Source organism: Hordeum vulgare, chromosome 2H (assembly GCF_904849725.1).
Source record: "Hordeum vulgare subsp. vulgare chromosome 2H, MorexV3_pseudomolecules_assembly, whole genome shotgun sequence".
In the NCBI taxonomy this organism is placed as follows: domain Eukaryota; kingdom Viridiplantae; phylum Streptophyta; class Magnoliopsida; order Poales; family Poaceae; genus Hordeum; species Hordeum vulgare.
The window spans coordinates 65,762,493-65,778,196 of NC_058519.1; the positions used below are offsets into that span (position 1 = coordinate 65,762,493).

General features: G+C 42.6%; 1 protein-coding gene across 1 annotated transcript in view; it reads left to right on the forward strand.

Moving 5' to 3' along the window:
- The window catches only part of LOC123425027 (transformation/transcription domain-associated protein-like), a 28,214-nt gene extending 15,869 nt beyond the window's left edge, over positions 1-12,345 (forward strand). The window contains exons 16-36 of the mRNA XM_045108698.1: positions 15-273; positions 614-836; positions 1,447-1,846; positions 2,649-2,798; positions 2,892-3,113; positions 3,198-3,419; positions 3,517-4,167; positions 4,492-4,752; positions 4,873-5,229; positions 5,922-6,325; positions 6,396-6,825; positions 6,980-8,281; positions 8,367-8,627; positions 8,711-9,001; positions 9,102-9,545; positions 9,818-10,249; positions 10,397-10,675; positions 10,796-11,198; positions 11,312-11,460; positions 11,633-11,839; positions 11,933-12,345. Coding sequence (XP_044964633.1) covers positions 15-273; positions 614-836; positions 1,447-1,846; positions 2,649-2,798; positions 2,892-3,113; positions 3,198-3,419; positions 3,517-4,167; positions 4,492-4,752; positions 4,873-5,229; positions 5,922-6,325; positions 6,396-6,825; positions 6,980-8,281; positions 8,367-8,627; positions 8,711-9,001; positions 9,102-9,545; positions 9,818-10,249; positions 10,397-10,675; positions 10,796-11,198; positions 11,312-11,460; positions 11,633-11,839; positions 11,933-12,052 — 7,467 coding nt within the window. The 3' untranslated portion in view covers positions 12,053-12,345. The remainder of the gene's footprint in view (positions 1-14; positions 274-613; positions 837-1,446; positions 1,847-2,648; positions 2,799-2,891; positions 3,114-3,197; positions 3,420-3,516; positions 4,168-4,491; positions 4,753-4,872; positions 5,230-5,921; positions 6,326-6,395; positions 6,826-6,979; positions 8,282-8,366; positions 8,628-8,710; positions 9,002-9,101; positions 9,546-9,817; positions 10,250-10,396; positions 10,676-10,795; positions 11,199-11,311; positions 11,461-11,632; positions 11,840-11,932) is intronic.
- Positions 12,346-15,704: the final 3,359 nt, after the last annotated feature.

The window sequence follows — 15,704 nt, forward strand, 5'->3', positions numbered from 1 at the left end:
AATTGCATTTATAGGTTGTTCAACAACAGAGGATGCCAAAAGATCTTTTACAGAGTAGCTTAAGGCCCATCTTAGTTAACTTAGCACAGACAAGGAGTCTCACCATGCCGTTACTCCAAGGATTGGCCCGTCTGCTTGAATTACTGTCAAATTGGTTCAATGTAACTTTGGGTGCAAAGTTATTGGATCACTTGAAAAAATGGCTGGAGCCAGAAAAGCTTGCCCAGAGTCAAAAATCTTGGAAAACTGGAGATGAACCAAAAATAGCTGCAGGTGACATATTTTGCTATGTTCCTTCATCATGTATTCTATTTCTCTCAAATAGGATGTTGTGTGTGGGAAGGATTACATGATACTCTACATTTATAAACCGTATTTTATTGTACAACAATTGGTTACAAGACTTAACTAACTTTGTGAGTTGTGACATATTTTACATGAACCTACTTAGATATGGATGATTATAATCTTCATTGGGAAATATCCGATTCATTTAAAAATAGTGATCCTATGTGAAACCATCCTTGTATTGTTTGGCAAAGTCGTGATGATTATAAACTGTGCTTGGTAGTTGTATATGGTCTTATGTAATGTTTTTTCTTTGCTTGTGCAGCTATGATTGAGCTTTTTCACCTTCTCCCCGCGGCGGCGAGCAAGTTCTTGGATGACCTTGTCACCTTGGTAATAGATTTGGAGAGCGCACTTCCTGAAGACCAATTTTATAGTGAAATCAACAGCCCTTACCGTGCTCCACTCTCCAAGTTTTTGAACCGCTATGCTGTGGAGGCTGTGGACTATTTTCTTGCTCGATTAAGTCATCAAAAGTATTTCAGAAGGTAGACACTTTACCAGATCACGCGCTTATTGATGATGTATGAATAGTACTACTTTGTTTGTGCAATAATGGGAACCTTCAAAAGCACAGTTTAGTACTGCATGCAGTTTGTGGTTATATGCTACTACTGTACCAAACTTGGGTAGATTAATTAACTTAAAGACTTTAGCTGGCTTAATCCAGAAGTGATTTTTTGGGTTATTATGGATTCATATTTAGATGTGTTTCCAAAACTGTACTTTACCACTGTACCTTCATAATTCAGAAGGAATTACTTTAGGCATTCTGCAAGTGCAATGCACATTTTTTTGCAACATATAACATAGGTGATTAGTTTACCACTATCTCTGAAATTAGACACCGGCCAGGTGATTGAAATAATAGGTTGGTAAAAAATAACATCCCCAAAATTATTCTTGCATTAGATTGTTGTTATCTGCTGACATCTTCTTGTCCCCTTCGAAGTTATATTGGGAGATATACATATGTGAACAGCATTTGGTCCTGTGACATTATCAACTTTGAAATGCACCTCTTGCTCCTATGATTAGCATAGGGGTAATTATATTTATCACGTCCAAAAAAGATTAATCCTTCCTTTTAAAATACAGGTTTATGTACATTATCTGCTCTGATACTGGGGAATTACGGGATGAGCTTGCGAAGTCACCTCAAAAGATACTTGCCAGTGCCTTTTCACAGTTTATCTCTCAGACTGAAGCAGGTGCGGCTCAACTACCATCCTCGGGACCTGGTAATCAGTTGTTGTCCTCGGTAAAGGATGAAGGAGTTGGAGCCACAACCAATAGTTTTACTGTCCAATCTTCATCAAACATGGTTATTGGGTCAGATAGTTATTTCAATGGATTAGAACTTATCTCGACCCTTGTGAAATTGATGCCCGAGTGGCTCCGTGACAACAGGGATGTCTTCGACACATTGCTGCTTGCTTGGAAATCACCTGCAAGAATTGCTCGCCTACAGAACGAGCAGGAATTGAGTTTACCCCAGGTAGGTGTTTTCACTTTCCAGTTACTCCTGATGCCTTTGTACACTGGTCATGTATAACATCTTTGATATTTTGACAATAATGTTTTAGCTGCCTTTCCTGTTTCTTTCTTAATTTTCTGTTTTGTGCATTACTTATTTATTTCCTGCATTCTTTGCTTGCTTGTGTCATCTTTCTGTGTATCAGGTCATATTTGGCTCTTGAGTTGGACTCTTTTTTCGAATTTTGTATTTTGTTTTCAGATGTTCGTTGCTTCAGTTTTGACCTCTCTTTTGCCAACATCAGTTTATGGCACAAGAAAAATAAAACCTGGCGGACTCTAAAGGTTTTAATAACACTTAAAACTTCTGGCAATTTTTGTGCTCCACAGATCCTTCTGAAATGCTACTTTAGTACCCTACCAGTGGTGCAGTTTGACAATCCTAAGCAATTAGTACTGTCACATGGATATTATTTCTGGTCTGCATTATCTGAATACTCTGCTGCACTGAGCTTATTCACTCCGATGCACATACTTCCTCTTGCACTGAGTGCTTATTCACTCCTATGCACATACTTGCTTGTAATTGAAGTTTGGTAGTTGCGTTCCTGTTGCAAGACACTTCATTCCTTTGCAACTTATTAGTGCAATTGATGTCGGCAAAAGAGAGGTCAAACCTTTAGAGTCCGCCACTGGTAGGGTACTAAAGATAATGCAACTTATTCGTGCTGTCTTAAATATTGTGAATTACTTTGATCTCTTAGCATATTGCAAATTTCCTTTATCCAGATCTTGTTTTTTTAATATATTTGCTTTCTGACCAGGTGATGGAAAGCAAACGGCTCATAAAATGCTTCCTGAATTACTTAAGGCACGATCGTACTGAAGTTAGTGCACTCTTTGATATGCTATCAATATTCTTGTACCGAAGCCGAATAGATTATAGCTTTCTGAAGGAATTTTATGTCATAGAGGTAACCCCATTTCGTGTTAGTAATTCGTGCAAGTTGTTCGCTTGTATTTTCTGAGTGCTTGCCATTTCTTACACATTTACATGTTGCATTTAGGTTGCTGAAGGATATGCTCCAAATTTGAAGAAAACTATTCTGACCCACTTTCTGAACATATTCCAACTAAAACAGTACGGGCAAGATCATTTGGTTGTTGCTATGCAGATACTCATTCTTCCAATGCTAGCTCATTCTTTCCAAAACGGACAAAGTTGGGAAGTTGTTGATCCTTCTATAGTTAAAATTATTGTTGACAAGCTTCTTGATCCTCCGGAAGAGGTGAACTATAGTCCACTATTTAATACATGCCTGGTCTTTTTCTCTTCATGAGGGTAATGGATTTTTTTTTTTTCATGTGTCTAGGTCAGTGCTGAATATGATGAGCCTTTAAGAATAGAACTCCTTCAGCTTGCCACATTACTTCTGAAGTATCTTCAGAATGACCTTGTTCACCATCGAAAGGAACTCATAAAGTTTGGCTGGAACCATCTCAAACGTGAAGACAATTCCAGCAAACAGTGGGCCTTTGTGAACGTGTGCCATTTCTTAGAGGCATATCAAGCCCCTGAAAAGATAATTCTACAGGTAGGTTATCATAAATTTCTCCTGCAACAATTGTGCGTTGTTACCAGCTTAATATCAGCTTATGCAGCAAGCCAGCCTGACCTGTTATGTTGCCCAGGTTTTTATTGCTCTATTGCGGACATGCCAACCAGAAAATAAGTTGCTAGTAAAGCAAGCTCTTGATATCCTTATGCCGGCTCTCCCTAGAAGACTCCCTCCTGGGGATACTCGCATGCCAATATGGATCAGATACACGAAGAAAATCCTTGTGGAGGAAGGCCATTCTATTCCCAACATGATTCACATATTTCAGCTTATTGTTCGCCATGCAGAACTGTTCTATAGTTGCAGAGCACATTTTGTTCCCCAGATGGTTAATTCTCTTAGTCGTCTTGGATTACCATACAACACAACTGCTGAAAACCGTCGTCTTGCAATCGAACTTGCTGGATTGGTAGTGGCGTGGGAGAGACAGAGGCAGAGTGAAATGAAAGTTGTGCAGGAAAGTGAGAGCCAGAATCAGATTGTTGATATGCTTAGCCCTACTGTTATTGGTGGTGATCCAAAACGCTCTTCAGACGTTCCCATGTTTGCTGATGATTTGAGTAAGAGGGTAAAGGTTGAGCCAGGCTTACAACCTCTTCCTGTGATGTCACCTGGTGGGGCTTCCATACCTAATATTGAAACACCAGGATCTTCTGGACAACCGGATGAGGAATATAAACCCAATGCTGCAATGGAGGAGATGATTATTACTTTCCTTATAAGGGTGATTATCTTCTTTAGTTTTACGCCTTTGTTTTAAATAACACACTGAGCTGCATCAGTAGATTGTGTGCGTTAAAATGATAATTTTCTTTCAAAATACATGAATATTTCTAAGGTATATTTCTTGTATTTCCACAGGTCCCCTTAAGGATAATTTTCTTTCAACTTGATAACCTGTGCTTTTTCTCCTTAAGGGGACCTGTGGATTAGCTGGCTCATTGCTCTTTTGTCAGCACTCTCCTAAACAATCAGCATGTCCACGCCACATTTTGTATTTGGTTTGAACTAGTGGATACTGATATGAATTCATTGATTTGGAGAATAGGTGTCACTGGTGATTGAACCCAAGGAAAAAGAATCTAGTTCAATGTACAAGCAAGCTCTTGATTTGTTGACACAAGCTTTGGAAGTCTGGCCCAATGCCAATGTTAAATTCAATTATCTTGAGAAGCTGCTTGGGAATCTGACACCCTCCCAGTCAAAGGATCCTGCAACGGCACTTGCACAGGGTCTTGATGTTATGAACAAAGTCTTGGAAAAACAACCCCGCCTCTTCATTCGGAATAACATCAATCATATTTCTCAAGTAAGTTGCTCCAGAACTATCTCTCTTCTCTTGACAAGGTCTTCCTTAGATTCCTATTTTTGATGGGGTCTTGACAGATGTATATAATCTTTGATATGTTCTGTGAATTCCTGTGCTTAGATACTGGAACCTTGCTTCAATAACAAAATGCTGGATGCTGGAAAGTCTCTTTGTTCCTTGCTAAAGATGGTATTCAGTGCTTTTCCACTTGAAGCGGCTACGACACCGCAGGATATAAAATTGTTGTATCAAAGGGTTCAAGATCTCATTCAGAAGCATCTTGCTGCTGTGACAACTCCACAGATAACACTAGAAGCTAGCAATGCTAACTCTATAATTAGCTTTGCACTGTTCGTCCTCAATGCACTTGCAGAAGTACAAAAGAATTTCATTGATCCATTTATTGCGCTGCTTCTTCGTGTCCTGCAACGTCTTGCACGTGATATGGGATCTTCTGCTGGCAACCATGCCCGACAAGTATGTTTACTTAATTTTGTTATGTTTTTTAACTTACCTTGATGCACTAACACACTAACATACTTTACCGCAAGCAATCTGCATTTTCGATCTCTTATCCTTGGATCTCACTTATCTTTTACTTGTATGACTGTTGCAAACCTCGTTATTGATTAATTATATTTGATGAATTGAATAAACGGTGACATCAAGATAATTTATCTGGTGAAACACAGGTCACTTTAACTTAGTTGCACAGCAAACTTTGTTGCATTGTGTATCCACATACTATCTCTGTCCGGGTTTATTGGCCCCCTTCGTGTTTGTGCCCAATTTTAACAGCTGAATATACGTTGTTTGCCACAAAATATAAGTTGTATGCCACAAAATTTGACTCAAAATACAAGGGGGACTAATAAACCCAGGCGGAGGTAGTACATGATTGACTAGTTGTCACTCTACCCTTAAATGTCAGCATCTGTTTCAGTCCCTCAGCTTTCACTTTGTCCCTTAGCTTTCTTTTGGTTAATTTTTTCATATTACTTGTAACTTTTCCGTTGGAACCAAAACTGCCCATTTCATGACTAAACCTAGTATTTGTTATTATCGTTTAACTATGTGGTTTGGTTACTATTCCATGCATAAATCTTCTGACAAGACTCAGTGAACACTGGTTTGATTAACCTTGGCAATTGACATTGCAATACTTTTAGGGACAGAGGCCTGAAATGGATTCAGCTGTTAGCTCGCGCCCTACTGTGGATTCTACTGTCATATGTAACATGAAGACTGTCCTAAAGCTCATAAGTGAGAGGGTGATGGGCTCTTCTGAGTACAGACGAAATATGGGACAAATACTTCAAACACTTCTTTCAGAGAGAGGCACCGATTCCAGTGTTCTTCTATGCATACTAGACATGATAAAAGCTTGGATTGAGGATGACTACAGACTTGTTTCATCAGCTGGCTCCGTTAGTTCGCTTAACCCAAAAGATATTGTAACCTATCTTCAGAAGTTATCAATGGTTGACAGGAAAAGTTTCTCTTCATCCGCACAAGAAGAATGGGATGCAAAGTATCTGCAGCTTCTTTATTCACTTTGTGGTGATTCTACCAAGTAAGAACATCTCTATGCAGCAAGTTTTTATTAGTATTGGTTTCTATTTGATATTTATTTGTTTGTGCAGATATCCATTGGCTTCCAGGCAAGAATATTTTCATAAGGTTGAGAGACAATACATGCTTGGATTTAGGGCTAAAGATCCAGAAATGAGGAAGCGGTTTTTCAGGCTTTACCATGACTACGTGGGAAAGACGTTATTTGCTAGACTGCAATTTATAATACAGACTCAGGACTGGGAAGCTGTGAGTGATGTTTTCTGGTTGAAACAAGGCTTGGATCTCATTTTAGCTATATTAGTTGAAAATGAACCAATTTCTCTTGCCTCAAATTCTGCTCGACTTACCCCGCTTACGATAGCGGGTCCAGTTCCAGATCGCATTATCATGCCACAGCAGGTTCCCGACGCTCATGAAAGCTTGGATGGCACTTCCCTGTCATTTGATTCTCTTACGATGAGGCATTCTCAGTTCTTAAATGAAGCAAGCAAGCTTGTGGTAAATACCATTCTAAATTTTCATAGTGACAGGCTAATCTGGATGGGGCTATGTATTTATTTAACCTTTTTGCCAGTTTTGCGTGCAAGAAATCTTTGTCTTGAATGTAATCCATGTTAAGAACTAATTCCTTTGTTATCTGTAATTTATGCAGGTGGCAGATGTAATGGCTCCATTGAAAGAACTTGCTTTTGCTGATCCCAATGTTGCATATCATTTGTGGGTTCTTGTCTTCCCAATTGTTTGGGTTACTTTACAGAAAGAGGAACAAGTTGCGCTAGCCAAGCCAATAATTGCACTTTTATCAAAAGACTACCATAAGAGGCAGCAGGGATGCAGGCCTAATGTAGCCCAAGCACTACTTGAAGGTCTTCATTTGAGCCACCCTCAACCACGCATGCCTAGCGAGCTTATCAAATATATTGGAAAAACTTGCAATGCCTGGCACACTTCAATCGCATTACTTGAGAGTCACATGCTGCTTATGAATGAGGCTAAATGCTCCGAGTCACTGGCCGAGTTATACAGGCTTCTGAATGAAGATGACATGAGGTATGGATTATGGAAGAGAAGATCAATCACTGCAGAAACTAGAGCTGGGCTATCACTTGTCCAGCATGGATATTGGCAGCAGGCGCAAACCCTCTTTTACCAGGCAATGATCAAAGCAACTCAGGGCACATACAATAATACCGTCCCAAAAGCTGAAATGTGTCTCTGGGAAGAACAGTGGTTGTCCTGTGCAACTCAGTTAGGCCAGTGGGAAGTATTGGCTGATTTTGGAAAAGGTGTGGAGAATTATGAGATTCTTTTGGACTGCCTCTGGAAGGCACCTGACTGGACATATATGAAGGAGCATGTAATTCCGAAAGCTCAAGTAGAAGAGACACCAAAGTTACGTCTGATTCAAGCATTTTTCACTCTTCATGACAAAGGTACTAATGGTGTTGGAGAAGCTGAGAACCTCGTCAGCAAGGGTGTTGAACTCGCACTAGAACAGTGGTGGCAGTTGCCTGACATGTCTGTGCAGTCCCGAATGCCTCTGCTGCAGCAGTTTCAGCAGTTGGTTGAAGTGAAAGAATCCTCTAAAATACTTCTTGACATTGCAAATGGGAATAAACCAGCTTCAGGGAACTCCGGTGCCAGTTCAAATCACCAGAATTCATTTGCTGATCTCAAGGATATCCTTGAGACATGGAGACTTAGGACTCCTAACGATTGGGACAATACGACTATTTGGTATGACCTGCTCCAATGGAGGAATGAAATGTACAATTCGGTAATAGATGCGTTCAAGGATTTTGGCCAAACAAATCCTCAACTTCATCATCTTGGTTACCGAGACAAGGCTTGGAATGTGAATAAGCTTGCTCACATCACTCGCAAGCATGGTCTTCCTGATGTTTGTGTTACTATACTTGATAAGATGTATGGGCATGCTACCATGGAAGTCCAGGTGACTGTCACTACCATGAAAAATTTCTATTACTGCACACTCCTCAATGTCTATTTTACTAGTTTACGTTCTGATCTGATTGCAGGAAGCATTTGTGAAGATATGCGAACAAGCTAAGGCATACTTAGATATGAAAGGCGAACTCGTCAGTGGTCTTAACTTGATCAATAACACCAATTTGGAATTTTTCCCTGTGAAAAATAAAGCAGAAATATTTCGTCTGAAAGGCGACTTCATGTTGAAAATGAATGAATGCGAGAATGCAAACGGTGCGTATTCAAATGCAATCACCCTTTTTAAGCATTTGCCAAAAGGGTGGATTAGCTGGGGAAATTATTGTGACATGGTATGGCTATGATCCTCTTTGTTAACAATGCCTGTTCAGTTTACAGATTTGTTGAGTAATTATGATTGTGTGCCTTTTTGCAGATTTTCAAAGAAACACAAGAAGAGGTTTGGCTTGAGTATGCCGCAAGTTGTTTTTTCCAAGGCGTTAAATATGGAGTTTCGAACTCAAGGAGCCATCTAGCTCGAATTCTCTATCTTCTCAGTTTTGATACGCAAAATGAACCAGTCGGAAGGGCTTTAGATAAATATCTTGAGCAGCTGCCCCATTGGGTTTGGCTTTCTTGGATCCCTCAATTGTTGCTATCATTACAGAGAAGTGAAGCTCAACATTGCAAATTGGTTTTGCTGAAGATAGCTCAGGTTTATCCACAGGTAAAATCAATGCTTTAACTTTCTTGTTATTGAACTTCTTGGACTTCAGAAATGCATATTCTTGTCTCTGGATGTACGCATCTGAAAGTTGTTCATGCAGGCCTTGTATTATTGGCTTCGTACATACTTGATGGAGCGGCGTGATGTTGCTACTAAAACTGAAATGGGAAGAAATATGTTGGCTCAGCAGCGCATGCAACAAGCTATGCTGGCAAACAATGCTGCGAATAACAGCAGCACGGGTGGTAATTTGGCTTCTGACAACCAGGGTCATCAGGCCGCCCAGTCAGGTGGTGCTACAGGTTCTCATGAGGGGGGCAACCTCCAAGGACAAGAAGTGGACAGATCTACTGTTGAAGGTGGTACAAGTACCAGTCATGATCAAGGTCAACAGAGCTCAACAGGTGCAGAGGGTTCACAAAATGCACTAAGACGTAACAATGGACTTGGTTGGGTCACTTCTGCAGCAAGTGCATTTGATGCTGCAAAGGACATCATGGAAGCTCTTAGGAGCAAGCATACCAATCTAGCCAACGAACTCGAGGTAAGAAACAACAAAATAGTTTAATGAGAAAGAAGATTACTCATATTATTGTACATATCTCCAAAGCGTGGTATATGTGAGATATTATTTCTAAACCACTAGCTGTTCTCTATTATTATGGAGTAAATAGTTTTGGGGTGTTTGCACATTTGTAAGGAAATTTGTTAAAACAATGGCACCCTTTAAAATCGGCAGAAAGCTGTGATGCTTATGTACATTAGTTCGTCTATTATGAAGGTTTATAATCTAATGTTATTTCATGATTGTTTCAGCTTTTACTGTCTGAAATTGGATCAAGATTTGTTACTCTTCCTGAGGAAAGACTTCTTGCTGTGGTTAATGCACTGCTTCATCGCTGCTACAAGTATCCAACTGCAACCACAGGCGAGGTTCCACAATCTCTCAAGAAGGAGCTTTCTGGTGTATGCAGGGCTTGCTTTTCACAAGATGCTGTTAACAAACACGTTGATTTTGTCAAGGAGTACAAGCAAGATTTTGAGCGTGACCTTGACCCAGATAGTGCTACTACATTTCCGTCAACCCTTGCTGAACTTACTGAGAGATTGAAGCACTGGAAGAATATTCTGCAGAGTAATGTTGAGGACAGATTCCCTGCTGTATTAAAGCTAGAGGAAGAAAGTAAAGTACTTAGGGATTTTCATGTTGTTGACGTAGAACTCCCGGGGCAGTATTTTACAGATCAGGTTGGTCCTAATTCTTTTGAACTATTTCACTCATGATTGTTGTCAGATCAAGATAATGCCCCACATTCTTTTGAAAGTTTTATGCTACCCACCAGTTTTTTACTGTACTACTCGCCAGACTGGTTATTGTTTGTATTTCTTTTGCAGGAGGTTGCGCCTGATCACACTGTCAAGTTGGACAGAGTTGGACCTGATATACCAATTGTCCGGAGGCATGGTAGTAGCTTTCGACGCCTGACACTTATTGGTTCTGATGGTTCACAGCGCCATTTTATTGTTCAGACATCATTGACTCCGAATGCTCGGAGTGATGAAAGAATGCTGCAGCTTTTCCGTGTGCTAAACAAAATGTTTGACAAACACAAGGAGTCTAGACGTCGCCATCTTGCTATCCATACCCCGATAATTATTCCTGTTTGGTCTCAGGTGAAGTAACCCTCTGCCTCTGCCCTATTCTTTACCTGATAATAATCTGTTATCCTGAACTTTTAGGTTCAAGGTAGTATGTAATGAACATGTCTTGACATAGCAATTTTTATTATTCAGGTTCGGATGGTAGAGGATGATTTGATGTACAGCACTTTCCTTGAGGTTTATGAAATCAACTGTGCACGGCATAACAGAGAAGCTGATTCACCTATAACAATTTTTAAAGAGCAGCTAAATCAAGCCATCTCAGGGCAGGTTTCTCCCGAACAAGTGGTGGAACTACGTTTGCAAGCATACAATGAAATTACTAAAAGTATTGTAAATGACAATATCTTCTCCCAGTACATGCACAAAATTCTGCCAACTGGCAACCACCTTTGGACTTTCAAGAAACAGTTTGCAATCCAAGTGGCTCTGTCCTGCTTCATGTCATACATGTTGCAGATTGGTGGCAGGGCTCCTAACAAAATTCTGTTTGCGAAAAATACCGGGAAGATCTTCCAGACTGACTTCCATCCAGGTATTCTTCTTGATGATCATTAATGTTTTTGTTTTTGAGGGACAGTAATCAGTCTTTGTAGAATATGGCATGTAGAACTTGATGATCACTCACATTTGATATTTTTTTTGCAGCTTATGATCCAAATGGATTGATCGAGTTCAATGAGTTAGTTCCATTTAGGTTGACACGCAACATGCAAGCTTTCTTCTCAAATTTTGGCGTCGAAGGTCTCATCGTTTCTGCCATGTGTTCTGCTGCCCAGTCTGTGGTTTCACCTAAAGTGAGTATTTCCACCCAGCATAGGTGATTCTTGTAGGATATATTCTCTAAGACTAAGAGTAGATAGGATCTTATCCTGGTACCGATTCTGCTTGACGATTCATTATAGGGTGCATCTATTTAGTTTTATTGCATGTGCCCCATGTTGAGATTGCTGCTTTTATGATTTTCAGCAAACCCAACACATATGGCATCATCTGGCTATGTTTTTCCGCGACGAGCTGTTATCTTGGTCATGGAGAAGGCCGCTTGGCATTCCGTCTGTTCCAGTTGCCGCTGGAATGATCAACCCATTGGATTTCCAGCAAAAGGTTATGCACAATGTGGATCACGTCATCAACCGTATCAAATCCATATCACCACATTATCTTGCTGATGAGGTAGGCAGTTTGTTGAAGATGATGTTTGTGTGGCGCTTGATCTTTGCAGACAACATTTAAGTTGTGTGATCTCTGACCATCTTGGTATTTCAGGAGGAGAACACGGCAGAACCGCCCCAGTCTGTCCAAAGAGGCGTTACAGAGCTGGTGGAGTCTGCACTATCTTCGAGGAACCTGTGCATGATGGATCCGACGTGGCACCCGTGGTTTTGAGGGATGCGAATCACATTTTGTAGCCTGACGAGCACCTAGTGCCTCCCTAGTTAATATCTCCTGTGAATATAACTTTATGTAGCAGAACCGGTCCGCTAGGTTGTATGGTGTTAGTGTAGATAAGGAAGGAAGCTGGGGTTGCAGCCCTGTTTTCCTGCCGGTATTGGCATAGTCTGATTATGTTGGTTTAGCAGGGCAGCATGAATGAACCAGGGGTAACATGTCCAAGTTCGAAAGTAGGACATGACTCTTAGAGAATGAGATTCAACAAATAATTCTTGTGATTTTCGTCATAATTGTGGCAGATGAACCCTGTTAACCTCTTGGATGTTGCACTATTTTCTTTCCTGAGGTACACCGAATTCAGGCTGCCTGTAAAAACTAAAAACTACAGCCATGTCCTTAGCACGTGTCATAATTACTTTTAAAAGCTATTCATGGCAACATAATTGACATAGGTGATTAAATTGAGTCTTCTTGAACAAGAAAATTGTTGATATTGACACAAATGGGCCAACTATCTTTGTATTTTTTCTTGAATACGCAAATCATATATTAAGAGGAGAGAGGGGGAAGAAGCCCCAAACACAAGTTTTACATAACGTTCATGTGAGTGTACACTCCACACCCTACACTACAACATCCTAAGTCGATTACTCACCATCGTCCCACACACCTATCGCTATTGAGGACACCTCCCAGTTGTTGTGAAGGATGCTAGTCTGCTTCCATGCCACACACACACACTCTGCTTCCACGCCACGCACACACACTCAGAGGCTATCGAGGACACCTCCCAGTCGTCGTGAAGGATGCCCGTCTGCTTCCACGCCACACACACTCGGAGGCAATCCGTCGAACAACATACCGAGTGTCCAGCCCCATCCCATCAAACACAATTGAGTTTATGTGTTTTCACAACTCCCGTAGGGTCTTGACATGTCTACCTGAGAGGGCCGGTCTCGTGCACCACGCCTCCAGCTCGTCTCGTACGGATGGTGCCACCCCTATCGCGGCCCACGCCTGACTGACCTTGGACCAAACCTCCATCGCGAACACACACTGGATCAAAAGGTGGTTTATTGTTTCATCGGCTTGATCGCAGAACGGGCAAGCGTCTTGGTGCGGGAGGTCCTCTCGTGCCAGCCTACCGGACGTCCACACTCTATCTCTTAGGGCCAGCCACGCGAAGAAACGACATCGAATAGGTGCATGCGACGACCATGTGAAAGCTTTCGTTGGCGAGATTTCCACGCGTGCGAATTTTGTCAAGTATGCAGATTTTGACGAGAACTGACTGTCCTTCTCCCATGACCAGGCTAGCTGGTCCGACTGATGTGCTTCCAGCGGTACGACGTCCACCCGTGGCCAAATCTCAAGGAATTGGAGAAGCGTGACTGCATCTAGTTTTGGCCCCACGCCGTGAGCCCATGTGGTATCCGCTAGCGCCTCAGAGACCAAGCGGGAGTGGGTACTTTGTTGTAGACTAGTGGGGCGAGCTCTTGTATCCGATATCCGCTATCCACCGATCTTCCCAAAATAGAGTTGTGCATCCATCTCCCAGCGAAACTCTTGCGGTTGCTTGGAAGATCCCTCTTGCCTCATCCAAAAAGGAAAACTTGAATTCCGCCTAGGGCCTCGTTTGGTTAGCTCATTGCAACCATAACCATTTAGCTTGGAGAGCCACATTCATCCACCTCAAGTTTGGGACGCCAAGTGCTCCTACCCACTTTGGTCTACATAGCGCCTCCCAAGCCACCGCACACTTTCCACCCCCATCATCCACCTTGCCACACCAGAGAAAGCCCGTGCAGATTTTGATTAACGCCTTGATCGTCTTCGGCGGTAAGTCCATGGCTAACATGGAGTGAACCGGGATGGCACACAATACCGACTGTATTAGCAGGAGCCGGCTGCTCTTGGGTAGCGATGCTACTTTCCACGTTGGCAGACATGCCGCCACTTGATCCACCAAGTCCTGGAATTGTGCCATTGTTTGTTTCCTAACCGAGAGTGGGAGCCCTAGGTATCGACATGAAAATGTAGCACTCGAGCATCCGAGCAAGTCGGTCACCCTTTGCATGTCTTCGGTGCACACCGTATTAGAAGGGCTGAGCTTTTTTGCAGGTTGATCTTTAATCCTAAAGCATGACCAAATAGCTCAAGAATGGATCCACATGCCTGGAGATCCCCTTCCTTAGGCTTAAAGAAGATTATTACGTCATCTGCATACATGGATACCCTTTGCTGCAATCTTGTCCTGCCCAGCAGGGAGAGAAGTCCCGCATCGGTCACTCGCTCAAACAGGCGATGTAGTAGCTCCATGCACAATATAAACAACATCGGCGATAGGGGGCTCCCCTGGCGCAGTCCTTGATAGTTGAAAATCATGTCCCCACGTGTTCGGTTCATAGAAATCCTCGTGGAAGATGTTGCAAGGGGTCCACAAATCGAGGAAGTCGACCATGGGCCAAATCCGAGCTGCGCCATGACCTCCAGCAAAAACCATCGCACGGAGTCGAACGCCTTTGATATATCCAACTTCACTAGCACCGTGGGGGTCCTTCAATGCATGTAGCCCGCGGGCCGTGCATTGTACGAGCATGAAGTTGTCGTGAAGGGATCTTCCATGCACAAAAGCACTCTGATGGTTTCCGATTAGATGAGGTAGGTCATCGGCAAGCCTCGTGGCAAGTATCTTGTCAAAATCTTGACCGCTCCATGATTGAGGCTACTGGCCTAAAATCTTTGATGTCGAGCGCTCCATCTTTCTTCGACAATAGTGTGACCGTGGCCTTGTTTATGGCGTGCAACCCACACACGTCTCCACCATAGAACGCCTCCAACACCCTCATCAAATCATCCCTTATGATGTGCCAACACGCCGCGTAGAAGCGCCATGTGAACCCGTCTGGCCCTGGTGCTTTGTCTAGCGGCATATTTTTGATCACTTTCTCCACCTCCTCACATGTAAAGGGCACCTCCAAGTGTGCTAGATCCCTCGCGGGCAGCCCCAGGGTGTCCAAGTGGAGGCCATGCATCCGTTCGGGGACCGATCCCAGCAGATTGTTGTAGTACGCGTCCACCACCCTCGTAATGTTCTCCTGACCCGTGTGCACTTGGCCCTCCAACTGGATGGAAAGGATCGGGTTTTCCTTTGTCTATGTTTGGCTTGGCGGTGGTAAAAAGTAGTGTTCGCCTCCCCATCTTTCAGGTGCAGTACCCTCGATCACTGTCTAGTAATGGATCATTGGAGGGAACAAAGACCGAGGAGCTTCCTCTTCAAGATTTTGCGCAATCCACGTTCCTGATCCAATAAGACTCTCAAGTCCATTGCTGCATCCAGCCGTCCAATCACCTCGAGTGCAATCACGATTTGAATTCTGACATTCCCAATACACCTATCACTCCATCGTTGGAGTGCTTTAGCTGTTTCCCGGAGTTTGCTATCCAACACGACAAACGCGTTACCTGACGGATTGATCGATCGCCAAGTCGTATCCACTGTTTCAAAGTACCCATCACCATTAGGCCAGAAGGATTCGAACCGGAATCGCTTCCCATATGTAAATTCCGCGTTTACCTCTAGGAGCAACAGACAATGGTCCGAGATCGCGGATCCCAAAGCTCCGAGTAAAGCTGCTGGATGGAT